Raw genomic sequence first — 12,980 nt, forward strand, 5'->3', positions numbered from 1 at the left:
ACAAAACAACTTTTAAACTGTATCATTATACTAAAACATATCTCAATAAATTCTATTTAATCTAGAATTTAAACTTAGCCAGAAAAGTACTAAAAAAGTTGTTACTAGTCTAATTTTAAATATGAGAGTATTAATTCAATTTACATTTTGCTACAACCATTAGTGTACCGACTAAACTTATTATTTTTACTTAAAACTCTTGCTAAATTATGTTTTGTTGTAGTATTTTTTGTACTTTTTCGGTGAGTATATTATAGAAGTTAAATAAAGTATAACAATAGTAAGTGTAACTACTCATAATTTCAAAAAGTTTACCTTAAAACCAGGTTTACATTCTCAACTTAAACAGTTTTCATTCTTTTTTCTAGCTTAAATTAAGCCAATGATACTACTAAAGTATATTTGTAAAATGCTAACTGTCTCGAAATGATTTACATGACAATATTTCTTTTATGCTTTCTATTTTTGACTCATAAATGTTTTAAACAGTACGTTTATCATCTTTAGTTTTAAAACTTATTTTTAATTAATAAAACTAACTTTACAATTATTATTAAGTGTTAACCATCTTATTAAACAACATTATTGGTAAGCTCAGTTTTATAAGTACATAAATACAATTGAGTACATGTATTCTTTTATTTTATTTATTAAAACTATTCAGATGAAATTAAAACAAGAAATTAAACATAACTAAAAACAACTTGTTTCTTTTCAAAAGTTCGTAAAACTTAAAAGACTAAAGTACAAAGTCGTAAAAACTTAAATGTAATTTTGTGAATACAGCGTTACATATAGGTTTTAAATTAGAGTGTTAAATCTACGTAAAATTATTTTTGTTTTTAAATATAAATAAGTATGCGTGAGTGTACAACAGGTTCATAACAATTACGTTTGTGAACCACAATACAAATTGGGCCGTTTGAAGTGCTTCTTCACAATTAAATCGATTAATTAATAGTAATTATGAAACTAAAGTTCAGTGTTTTAAATTCATGAAGCAAGCAAGACAATTTAAAAATGAAACCACTTTTAATTTATTATAACTTTTTCATCGTATTATGGCTATTCTTAGGTGAGTTAAAGGAAACCTTATAAGAAGTTAGAATGTTTGTTTAAAGATACTTTTTTTATCAAAGATTTAGAACAGTAAGTTAAAAGCCTTAACCAGTAAAACTTTTTATATAAACTTTTGGAACGTAGTTTATAGAAAAAGGTTGAATATGTATCACAAAACTTATAAATAAATCAAAATTGAGAAAAAAGTAAACGAAAAAAAAAAAGTATAACGTTTAGCTGATTTGTTTTTAAAATACATTTTTTTAAATAGAATTTAATATAAAGACAAAAAATTACAAAGAATAATTGACATATCTAAAAGACTACTTGAAAAAGTTAAATATTATAATATTGTTACTGTAAAACATATTTCATAACTGTAGATTTTCGGTATACATTTTCTTAGTTTAGTTGCGGCAGATATTATTTGAAAAGTTTTAAAAGTATTTTTCCAAACCATATAAATTTAACACTTATTATCTAGTCAAAACAATATAAATATAAAGTTTTATAAGTTTCAATTTTTAAGTTCAGTTGAAGTTTCTAATAAATAATCAAAAACTTTTCAATAACAAAAAAAGCTTATCATACTTGCACTCATATAAAAGAAAAAAATTAGTTATTGGATATAAAGTTTTTAAAATACTAGGTGCTGCAAACTGTCTGGTGGACATAACAATGGTGATTCCGCAATCATCAGTGAACTACAAAAGTCAGGCGGTAATAAAGTGTGTTTCTGACAACATAAAAATTAATGAAACCTTCCGTAAAATACCGATGGGAATGGGATCCCTGACAAACGCGTCTGATATTGACGGGTGAACAAGTTATTATTTTTTGATGGTAACAAGATTAACTTCACGTTTAGTTGTTGAACTTTTTGATTTTAAAAGCTTAAAAGTTTAAAATAACTAACAAAAAAAAAAGCTAAAAATATCAAGCTTTGTTTTTATTTTTTACCAAACTATGCTGTGTTTTTCTGATTAATTTCTTAATTACTAGCAGTTGTCTTACCTTTGCAGTAGATTTTATTTTTAGTTTGAATCATAATTTTTAAAGTATTTCACCGGAAAACTGGCCGGGGGCGCAGTGCACATTGCCGGGTCAGGGGGGCGAGCAGACCCAGAAGTTCGGGTTCTTCGTTTGTTCCGCCGAAGATGAAAACGGCAACAAGACCAAGGTGACGGGACACATACAGTCCAGCTTGGGTAACTTTGATCTTTTCAATTGATTTTTTTGTTTTAAACAAACAGTTGATTTTTCAGCGCAAATCGTATCGAGCGTGCCCAACTACAGAGCTTCCATGTTCAAGCCCTTCAGCTTCATGTACATGCAGATGACGAGGAGAGCGAGGTTCGAAGCTTACGGCACCTACCTGATACCGAGTTGGTTTTTAGAACAACAATTTTTTGTTATATTTTTTGTGTTGTTTAGGTACACCTAAATCAGCTTTAATGAGTATCTAAACTACTATCAGCTCATTAAGGTTACAAACTTACTTGCAATTGTAATTTATTTAATAAAATTTAGTGAATAACATATACAACAGATTTTTAAGTATCCGTTTTAAAGTTTAAAACAGTGACTAGTTATTAGTAGTGCTAAAATTTAAAACTCAGCAGACTGCTTAAGTAAAACATTGCATCATGTTATTATATATTTAAAAATGGTTACGAAGAGTATAACAAATCACTAAACTAATTTACGTATATAATGATTAACTATTAATTAATCTTTGTTATTAAAAACTATTATAACATTCATATAGAAATATTAAAAGTGAATTTTATTGATACTTGATAGAGTACAACAATTTTAAAAGAAATCGCCTCTAACAAAACTATTTGACTACGGTAAAAAATGTTTTGCGTACGTTTTGGAAAAGTAGTCTAAAATAAGTATTAATATAAGTGAAACACATCGAAATAAACACTGCTCTTATTATGAAAACGAGTCGTATTTAAAAAAATATTCTAATTAAAACAATAATAACCCTTAAACTCATTTGAAACTAAACAACTTGCTAATGTTATTATTTTATATTTTATAAGATAAGAGGTTATAAAAGTTTTATAAAGTTTTAATGAGGAGTACTTATACTTTTTGCTCAATAAAATTATTATAATTTTGAAAGTGCAACAAATTAAACTTTTTTTTTTCCAGCCATGGGAGGCAGACCTAAAATGTTGAAAACGCTACGATACAAGCCGGTTCCTGCCGCATACCCCGGACACGCGGGGTACTACTTGACCTTTCCCAGGAACGAAAGAAGAAACCGCGTTTACATGCAGAGTCTGGCCAGAGTGATTGTCAGAAGTTTAAGCTTTATCTTTTATTTTTTTAATTAAATAGTTTTGAGGAAAAAAGTTTTAATTCTGTTTTAATAGTGATAGTAGTATTTCTTGTTGGTAAACTTAAAACATAAGTATACCTCTGTGCTAACTTAAACTACTTGTATAAACCTTGTTGCACTTTTTTATAATCATTTTAAACAGTTAATTAATTTTCAGAGTGTCCGGAAGGACTTTACGGAGTGCCAGAGTGCGAGTTAAAATGCCCGAGTTGCCTGAACGGAGGAATCTGTCACGAGACCGAAGGGGTGTGCATCTGTCCACCTGGGTTCATGGGGGACATTTGTGAAATAGGTTTGTAAAAAGTTGTTTAAAAAGATGATTTGATTAATAGAGTTATGTTTTAAGCTTGTAGATAACTGTCTAAATCTAAAACGTCTTGTACATTGTTTTAACAGAAATGTTACATTTTAAAATGAAAATCGTTTTGCAACTATTATTAAAAGTTACGCTATATTGTTATCAAAACTACAGTATAATTTAATAAGTTATATAAAATTTGTTTTCAGTATTAGCGCTCTTGCACCAGTTTTAGGTATTTTTAACAGCAATGAAAACAAATTGCCTTTTTCTGAACCCTTAAAAAAATAACAAAACACCTTATTTTTTACAACTTTTTATTTTTTTACTAAGGATGCGGTCCGAACAAGTTCGGGGGTTCGTGCCAGCACGACTGCAGGAACAACACCGAAGCCGGGTGCAGAGGGAAGCTGATGTGTCTCACTGACCCCCACGGATGCGTTTGCCCAACAGGATACTTCGGTCCGCGCTGCAATCGCGGTGTGTTTCAAACTTGTTTGATTGTTACGTCATATTTTAATATCAATCGAAAGTGTAAGCTCGTTAAAATGCAGATTCTGAGACGGTATTTGTTTTACGTTTGTAAACTTTTTTAAAGCTTTGTATTCGAGTGGTACTTTAAGTTACTAAATTATATGACATTATTTAGCTTTTCTAGATGCAAAGAAGGTTTTGTTACAAAATGTTTATCTATGAATTAAACTTTTTAAATTTCTTATACACATTAAGTAAAACAAAGAAGTGAACTATTTAAGTACAACAGTTTAAATTTTAATAATTACAACATAATAGTAAATAAAATAACAGGTGTATCACGAGTTTTAGTTTATAAACATTAAATAATATTTAGAGAAGCACTAAAATTTACAAGATTTGAGTTAGAATTAGTCTTGAGAGCCTTATTTTTGTAGACCAACTAAGTCGGTTTTTTTCACAGTATAACAAAAACTAGTTTTTATTTTCAAAAAATGTTAATGTTTTCATTTTAAACACATATGCTACAGTTTTTCTGTAAGGTTCCCAAAGTGTTTTATGCATTAAAAAAAACAAGTAGTATTGTTTAAAATAAAGCTTGACCAAAGCTTGACAACTTTGTTTTGGTTGTAAACTTACACAAAAAGTTCTTTATTCAACTACGTTTTTTAAGTACTCCCAGTCTTTATTTTTGTTATCAAACGACTGAAACTTAAATAATAAAAAACATCAACTGTTGTTATAAAGTTTAACGACTAACTATCGCGCAGACTGTCGGAAAGGAAGGTACGGTCCGAACTGCGAGCAGCCGTGCCACTGCAAGGACCACGACTGCAACCAGTTCGACGGCGTCTGTGACAGCGGAGAGTGCTCGGCCGGGTGGAAGGGCGGAAACTGCCAACTCAAGTGCGAGGAGGGCTTCTACGGTGACAACTGCGCCTCGGAGTGCGGAAACTGCCTCAACGCGAACGCCACCTGCCACCACATCAGCGGGTGGTGCCTGCCCCAGGTGAACGCCACCTCCCTGTGCCAAGTCGGCTTCATACCGCCCCTCTGCCAGGACTCGTGCAACGGCACGTTCTGGGGGGAGGACTGCTCGAACGAGTGTAACTGCTTCGAAGGCGCCCTGTGCGACCCCGTGAGCGGGGAATGCCCTAACGAGGGAGTGGAGCACGTTTGCGAGCAGGGTTGGACTGGTGCCTCGTGCAATAACACGTGCGAGTTCAGGAAGTACGGGTTCGAGTGCGCGCAGGACTGCGGCAGCTGTTTCGGAAACAACACTTGCAGCAGTGTGAGCGGTGAGTGCTTGAAGTCTGAGGGTGAGGAGAACCTGTGCGAAGCCGGTTTCAGCCCGCCGATGTGCCTCGACGAGGAAAAATCGTGCCCCGCCGGGTTTTTCGGTGCTGATTGCGAAAACGTATGTCATTGTGAGGTCGAAGGAAGTTGCGACGCCGCAACCGGTCGTTGTTCGGAAGGCGGATGCTCGAGTGGATGGTTGGGAGAAAAGTGAGTTTTTGAAGCTTGCATTTGACGTAAAGTGCAGGATTTAATAACGTATTTGTCAAATGTTTGTCACGTTTTTGCCTCTTCAAACTGACACTTATTTCCTGTTTTTGTACTATTAAAGTGTGTATTAATAATTTTGTACGATGATTGATTATGTAAAGTAACTTTTTCAATATACTTTTAAATGTTTTATTTGACTTTATCGGCACATTAAAAAAATATCTACACGTAACTTTAAAAAAAATAACGAATTATAAAAAAGAGGGTTTTTAATTTTAAACACTTTAAGAAAACTATAATGGAGCTTGTATATTAGTAGAATTAATTTTTTTTTGAAATATTGAGTTTTTTTATTTTGACAACGATACTCCCTTTTAATAAGAAAATTTTACTCAACAGTAAGTTTGTAGAACTTTAGCGCTCTAATTTCTAGAGCTAAAAAAGTATCATGCTAACTAAAATATTCTAACTTCTAACAAAGCTTATGCTAGAAACTGAAGATATTTTTTGTTGTACAAGACTCAAAGTAATTTAGAATAAAATAACAAACGTTATTAAGCTTATACAAGACGCTTAAAGTAAGTTAAACATAAGAACTTATAAAAAAAATTAGCACATCTAAAACTTTGTTTTTTAAACTTAAAAAAAAGAAAGTAAAAGAAATAAAAAAACTTCTAGCTGTCAGCAGCCTTGCGAAGAAGGACAGTGGGGTAAAAACTGTACGAACGAATGTGGAAAGTGTAAGAACAACGAGGCATGTCTCCATACTAACGGGACATGCCCAAACGGTTGTGAGGACGGATGGAGAGGAGATGGATGCCTCCAAGAACCTTTCTGCGCTTCTCAACCCTGTCTCAATGGTGGGAGCTGTACAGAAAATATACAAACTTTTATGTTGGTTTTCTGTTTAAATTTATTTTTTCCTTTTTCATGTAATATAATTTCATAAATAGTTTAATTTAGATCACTTAAATATTAAAAGTATTTTACAATATACATTGTATATGATAGTTTATTAACACAATAATTTATGTTACTAAATTGTAGATGCACATGTTTGGAAAGGTTTAGTGGAATCAGGTGCGAAACTAATATGGTGGATCCTTGCAGCTCGTCGCCCTGCCTCAACAGTTCCACGTGCATATTAGAAGAAGATTCTGAGAAAGGTTTCAGATGCGAGTGCCATGAAGGCTTCATCGGATTTTATTGTGACGGTATAGAAAAAGAAGGTAGATTTATTTCTCATTTTAAAATAGAATTAAATTTTTTTTTTCAATATTGATGAATATTAGTTAAGTCAATGATGTTTTTATTTAACCTAGTAATGTATTGTTTGTAGATTAAAAACGTTAGCTTAGTTTACGGAAAAAGTTTAATACATCCACTTTTTCAAAACACAACAAGTAATAATCAGACCTTTTGTAAAGCCACGTATAAAAGTACCGAATTTCCAAAAGTTAAAGAAAATTATTAAAATTATTTTAAGCTTTTAATTTATGGTTTAATACCAGTATATAGATTACTACTTTGATAAGTATTGTTTTGGCTTTGTACAGCTATGACGAGGTAAAGTTTTAAGAAAAGCTGTTTTTAAACAATATTAATTCGTCTTATAACAGATTTATCGACATGTATTTTTATACTGAAATTTTTTTTTATTAAAATTTATTGTCGAAAAATGAGAATTGTTTTAAGTAATAACATACCGTTTTGTTTTAGAATCAAATGAAAACACTGAAAAAACTTCAACCACGACAACTACTACAACTACGGTTCCTACTACAACTACGGTTCCCACAACAACTACGGTTCCCACGACAACTACGGTTCCCACTACTACTACGGTTCCCACTACAACCACAGCAACTCCGACTATTGCAACAACAACTCCGACTACTACAACACAACAACTAACCACAACTCCTCCCGTCTTCGTTCCATCTACTACACAGTCCGCAAGTGCAGCAACAACTACTGTGAGTTCCACGACACCACTGCTTAGAAGACCGGTGACGACCACGACCACTGCAGAAGTTTCAACGCAACCAGAAGCTGTCACAACTACGACAATTACAACGCCAGTAACAAGCGCACGGCCAACTCGCACACCTCTGACATCTACTCTACCGACTACCAGTACAGTTGTTACTCCGCCTTCCACAGCTAGACCTCGGTTGAACAAGCCAGTAATGACTTCAACGAGGCCTTACAGTTCAAAAAAAGTGGTCACTATAACCACCCGATATTCTGAAGAAGTGGAAGAGGAAGCTGAAAAGGATATTAAAACTATAGTCGCTGCTGTTTCGATTTTGTTTTTACTCAGTGTTGCTGCAGGAAAAGTTTTGCATAACAAAATGTAAGTTTTTATAAAAAGTTAATTGTATTGTGTTTAAATAAGTCAATTATCATTAAAAATAGACTTTAAGAGCTTGTATATGAAAATTTTGAAGTTTTTGAAAACTTTTGCTTTGTTAATTTTTTGTTGAATTTGCTAAAATACTTAACCTTACACTTTTTATAGAATTAAAAGTTTTTAAAACTTTTTATGATATTTACCGTTTTTTTTTTGTTATTTTTAGCAATTTATTCCAATTATTTAGTAGAATGTAAATATCATTGCTTTCTTTAAAAATTTACCAGGGTAAAAATATTTTGATTTAAACGCTAATATACTTTTATTTTAATTAATCAAAATTTAAATTCTCCGAATTACTTAAATCAAAATATAAAACATTGTTTGAACTAACTAGAATTCTAAATGAAAAAAAAAACTAGTTTACGTTTATGCATTAAAATTAACTTTTTGATTTCAAACTTTTAAAAAACATTTTGTGCAAAGACTAGTTCAGTTTTCTATTTGAAAAAAAAAATTGTTAATCTATAAAGCAGAGAAAAATTTGCTGTAAACTTTTTTAAACCCAAATTTTTTCTATATCTTTAGTCTCCTTTTAAATACATATGATGTAAGTGTTCCAGAATTCTAATTTACTTTTATAGTTCGAAAAAAATGTGTTTTTTATTTAAATATAAGTAGTGGTGGTTTTTTTATATTGTTTTAATTCAACTTAACACACTTAGGAAAAATAAAGTTAGTACAACAAATAATAAGACACACTTTGAAAGCTCTCCGAATTCTACTAAAACCAACAGTAATACAAGTAAGTTTCTTATGTTAATAATATATACTTGTTAAAATACAATTTTTAAGTTTATAATTGCTTATATAGTTATATTTTGAAACCGTTATACAGTTCTTTTTGAGACAAACTTATTTAGTTTAGTTAAAAATTAATTTAAGTTTTGTCGTCAAAGTATCGAAAATTAAAATGTATTTACTTGTTATTATAACTTAAGAAATTTAAAAGAATTAATAACTGTAAATGATTTTAATAAAATAATACACTTTTACGATTACTATATTTTAAGTATTCTTTGTTGATTAACTAATATAAAACAAGTTAAGAAATTTAAAATTTATTTTAATTTAATTATACAACATCTAGATTATAAAAATTTAAAAAAAAATTACATGTTTAAAAAATCGTTGTATTTGAATTTTTATGAATTTAATATTTAAGTACTTTTTAGATTAACTTTATACTTTACTAAATTAAATTTGTTTCTAAAATAGTTTGAAACAACGTTTAATGAATGAAAATACAACTACTTATTAACTTAAAAAAGATGTTTTGTGATAAAAACTATTTAATTTTAGATTTTGTAGGTATTACTATTAATAAATGCATAAAAGGGTTAAATAAAAATTCAAAATTTTTAGATTTGTTTGAAAATAATGACAATCATCATGGTACACCCCCGTCATCAATTATAAATGGGTCTGAATATTTGTTGCCAACAGAAGTTAGTTTACAAATGGTTTAGTATTCGTAATCTATATATAACTAACTTTTATTTGTTATAAAAAAATTAAACATTATTTTTTTAAATAAAGTTATCAAAAAATAACTAAAGACGGTATGTATGTATGAAATGTAATGTTTTCTTTATCAAATAGTTTGCTCGATTTATTGTATTATTAGAATTTTCTAAATAAAAAATATTAGGAGGACGACACAACAACAAAAGCAAGTGTGAGTTTCGACAACGAGAATACTCAGGATCTGCGTGAAAATTGCATTTCAAAACTTCAAAATACGCCGGTTCTTGATAAAAATAAAAATGAAGCAACTAAATTAAACGAAAACTTGAGTAAAAATGAACCCAACGAAAATGATACAAGCACCTTGGGTAAAAGTTTCAATTTATCCGATATAGATGAGGGTCTTGAAAAAACTGAAAACCAAGAAGTTGGAGTTCGTCAAAATAGTCAGAACAAACCATTAAAGTCTGGAGCTGAAATTAATGCAAATAATTTGGTTCCTAAAACCATCAGTCCAAATGATGATAAAGTAAAACCGCATAAGGAAATAAATATTGACTACAATCAAAAAGTTAAAAATAAAAAGAAGAACAAAAAAAGAAAAGACTCTTCCAAAAGTGAAAGTGAAAGCAAAAACGATCGCGATTTAGATGAAGAAATAGCGAACGAAAAACTAACAGAAAAACCTGCAGAAACACCAGCAGAAAAATCAACAGAAAAACCTACAGAAAAACCTACAGAAAAACCAGAAGAAAGGCCCACTGAAAAACCAGAAGAAAGACCTACAGAAAATAGCGATACGAACAATCATGTCGAAGACCCCGCTGAAAAATCCGACGATCAGGAAGAAATAAAAAGCAACTTTCAAAGCGATGAGGGGTTCGAAGAGTCTTTCGACCTGGAAAAGATCGAGTCCAATCTTCCCGATCCGGCAAGCATAACTTTCCCCGAAACGAGAATGAAATCGCTGAAGAGCTCCCCCTGCCCCCTTCCGCCCATATCGATGTCCGACTCGCACAATAGCTTGCAGAAGGACGAGAGGATAAAAAAAAAGATGAAGAAAAAAGACAAGGCGTTGAAGGACGAGCTGAGCAAAATCCACGAGAAAGCGAGTCGGATCTCGTACACGAGAAGCAACATGAAAAAGCTGAGCGCCATAAGCGCCAGGAACTTCAAAGCCGCCAACGTGCATTCTCAGAACAAAAGTATTGGAAACGAAAACCGTTCCATGTTGAAAACGAAAGCTGGCGACGTTGAGGAGAAGTTCAATATGGAAACGAGGAAAAAATCGACGAGTCGGGTCACGTGATTAGTTACTTTTGACGTTTTTGTGAAGCCAAGTGAAAGTAGAACATTGAACCGTTTACTTTTTCAATGATTAAAAGTGTTTTAGACTTCAAACACCTTTTTGAGATTTGCTAGTATTAGAAAAAAGCTTGTATAGCACAAAAAATATGTTTTCTCTAAACAGGCAATTAATAATTTGGTTCTTTTTTTATTGTAGTTCTTTTTATAACAAAAAATTTACAAATGTATAAATTTTACGTAACATATCACATATATATGCATTAAACGATATATTTTATTTTAAATAAAGAAATATTTGAATTATTATTAAAAGTAGCAATGTTTACAAATTAAAAGAACAAACAAAAAATGTCAAGCTTGTTTTCGTGCTAGTTTTTTTTTTTTGAGTAGCACTTTATGAAAACTTTCAAACTTCATAAATTTAAGAAATTGTTTGTAAAGTAAGTTCTTCAAGACAGTTGTGTTTGTGTATTAAATAATTAAGTTTTTAATAACATGAATGTTTATGAAATCATTGAAGTGAACATGCTTTTAATTGGTTACTAAATAAGTTGAAAATAATAAAAACATTTATTGTGAAAAAATAAACTAAAGAAATTAGTCTACTGTTTTAATGATATTTTTTCTTTGAAGTTGTATTTCTACGTAGTTTTGATTTATAGGAGTGGTACTTAAAATCAATATAGGCACTTCATTATTAGTTTGCGTAACTAGCTGTATTAAAAAAAAATTCTTGTGTTTTTGTTTCTTTTTAATTAACCGAAACAGTCAATGTACTGAAAAATAGCAAGAACATTAATTAAACTTTTAAATAAATTAACATGCTTTCTTATAAAAGTGAATTTAAAAAATTTTATGTAAGCTGTAGAAGTAGATGAAGTATGTTATCAGTTTTAAGAATTAAAAGTTATTTAAAAAATGGTCTGTTTGCGTGTACACAAATAAAAAAAAAAGTTTAAGTTTTACATTTGTTTATTGTTTGAAAAAAAAAAAAAAACTTGATAATTTAATAAAATCTAAATGTATTAAGGCTTCCGAGTCACTTGAAATACTTAACATTTTTTAAGTATTGAACTCAAAATACTAGTGTTTATAGCTTGTACTTAATGTTTTTTGTGGTTATCGTGAAAATATATTTAACTATATAGAATTTTGTATATTAAAATTTTGTAAAACGATATTTTGGTAAAAAAGCAAATATTTTAACATGAAAAAAAGCTACTAAAAGTAACAGTTAATCATAACAAATTTGATGGTATAATAATAGATACTTTAAAAGTTTATACTTGTAGAAAAGAAAAAATCTCTATAACCTTTTAAATTAAACCAACTGATATATTATTTTATTTTAGCTTTAGAAGATTTTAAATTATTTTATAACTATTTGTATCTTCAAAGTATTTCATATTTTTTTATTTACTTTTAAGGTTCAGAACATAGAGTTTAACAAATGGTAGTAAAATAGTTTTACTTGATTATATTCTTTGAAAAATTATTTTAGTTTATTATTATATTTAGAATACTTGCTAGAGTGATAAAAAAAAATATTTAGAAAAAATAAATATTTTAAAAATTGTTCACAAAGATGACTTTTAAGTTTCATCTGAAAAAATAATTTGTCAAAAATTCTTATTTATAAGTCAAACATAAAGAGTATGTGTTGTAGAGTACAACAAAATTTGTTTAGTTTTGTACGTTTATCATTTCTATTCAAAAATATTAATTTAAAAGTAAATTATATATTGTAAACAAAGTTTTTAAGAAAATATTGAACTACAGACGTACTTAAAATTTGAATTCTACACTCCAAACTAGGGGTCGGAATCCCTTTAAACAAAACTGTTTCACTTTGCGCGATAAAATAGTTTTATCGGCTTCTAATCTTTTGTTAAGCCATCACTCTAATTTTGACTGATTGTGAATAACCAATGTTTTTCAAAAGTTATAACTTATAATAAATTTCTCTACTTAAATTAACGTTAAGTATAAAACATATATTTGTTTTTATTTATAAATCGTTGATTCCGTACAGACATAAAACAATATTTGTAAAAGTTTTAAAATAAATGTTTGTGTCTACAAAAATAAGAAATCAAATACAA

The 12,980-nt window shown here is 29.8% G+C and overlaps 1 protein-coding gene across 1 annotated transcript; it reads left to right on the forward strand.

Annotated features, from left to right (window-relative positions):
* The first annotated feature begins 972 nt into the window (after positions 1-972).
* LOC145841001 (uncharacterized) lies at positions 973-11,616 on the forward strand. The gene is made up of 14 exons (XM_082948361.1): positions 973-1,075; positions 1,709-1,877; positions 2,119-2,267; positions 2,325-2,444; positions 3,223-3,375; positions 3,570-3,704; positions 4,044-4,190; positions 4,955-5,690; positions 6,369-6,584; positions 6,738-6,919; positions 7,410-8,046; positions 8,769-8,848; positions 9,469-9,551; positions 9,755-11,616. Exons 1-14 carry the CDS (start codon positions 1,021-1,023, stop codon positions 10,877-10,879), a joined length of 3,987 nt encoding a protein of 1,328 aa, XP_082804487.1. The 5' UTR covers positions 973-1,020; the 3' UTR covers positions 10,880-11,616.
* The last annotated feature ends 1,364 nt before the right edge of the window (positions 11,617-12,980 follow it).

The sequence above is a fragment of the Thalia democratica genome, chromosome 7 (assembly GCF_965202585.1).
Source record: "Thalia democratica chromosome 7, ktThaDemo2.hap1.1, whole genome shotgun sequence".
NCBI classification, from domain to species: Eukaryota; Metazoa; Chordata; class Thaliacea; order Salpida; family Salpidae; genus Thalia; species Thalia democratica.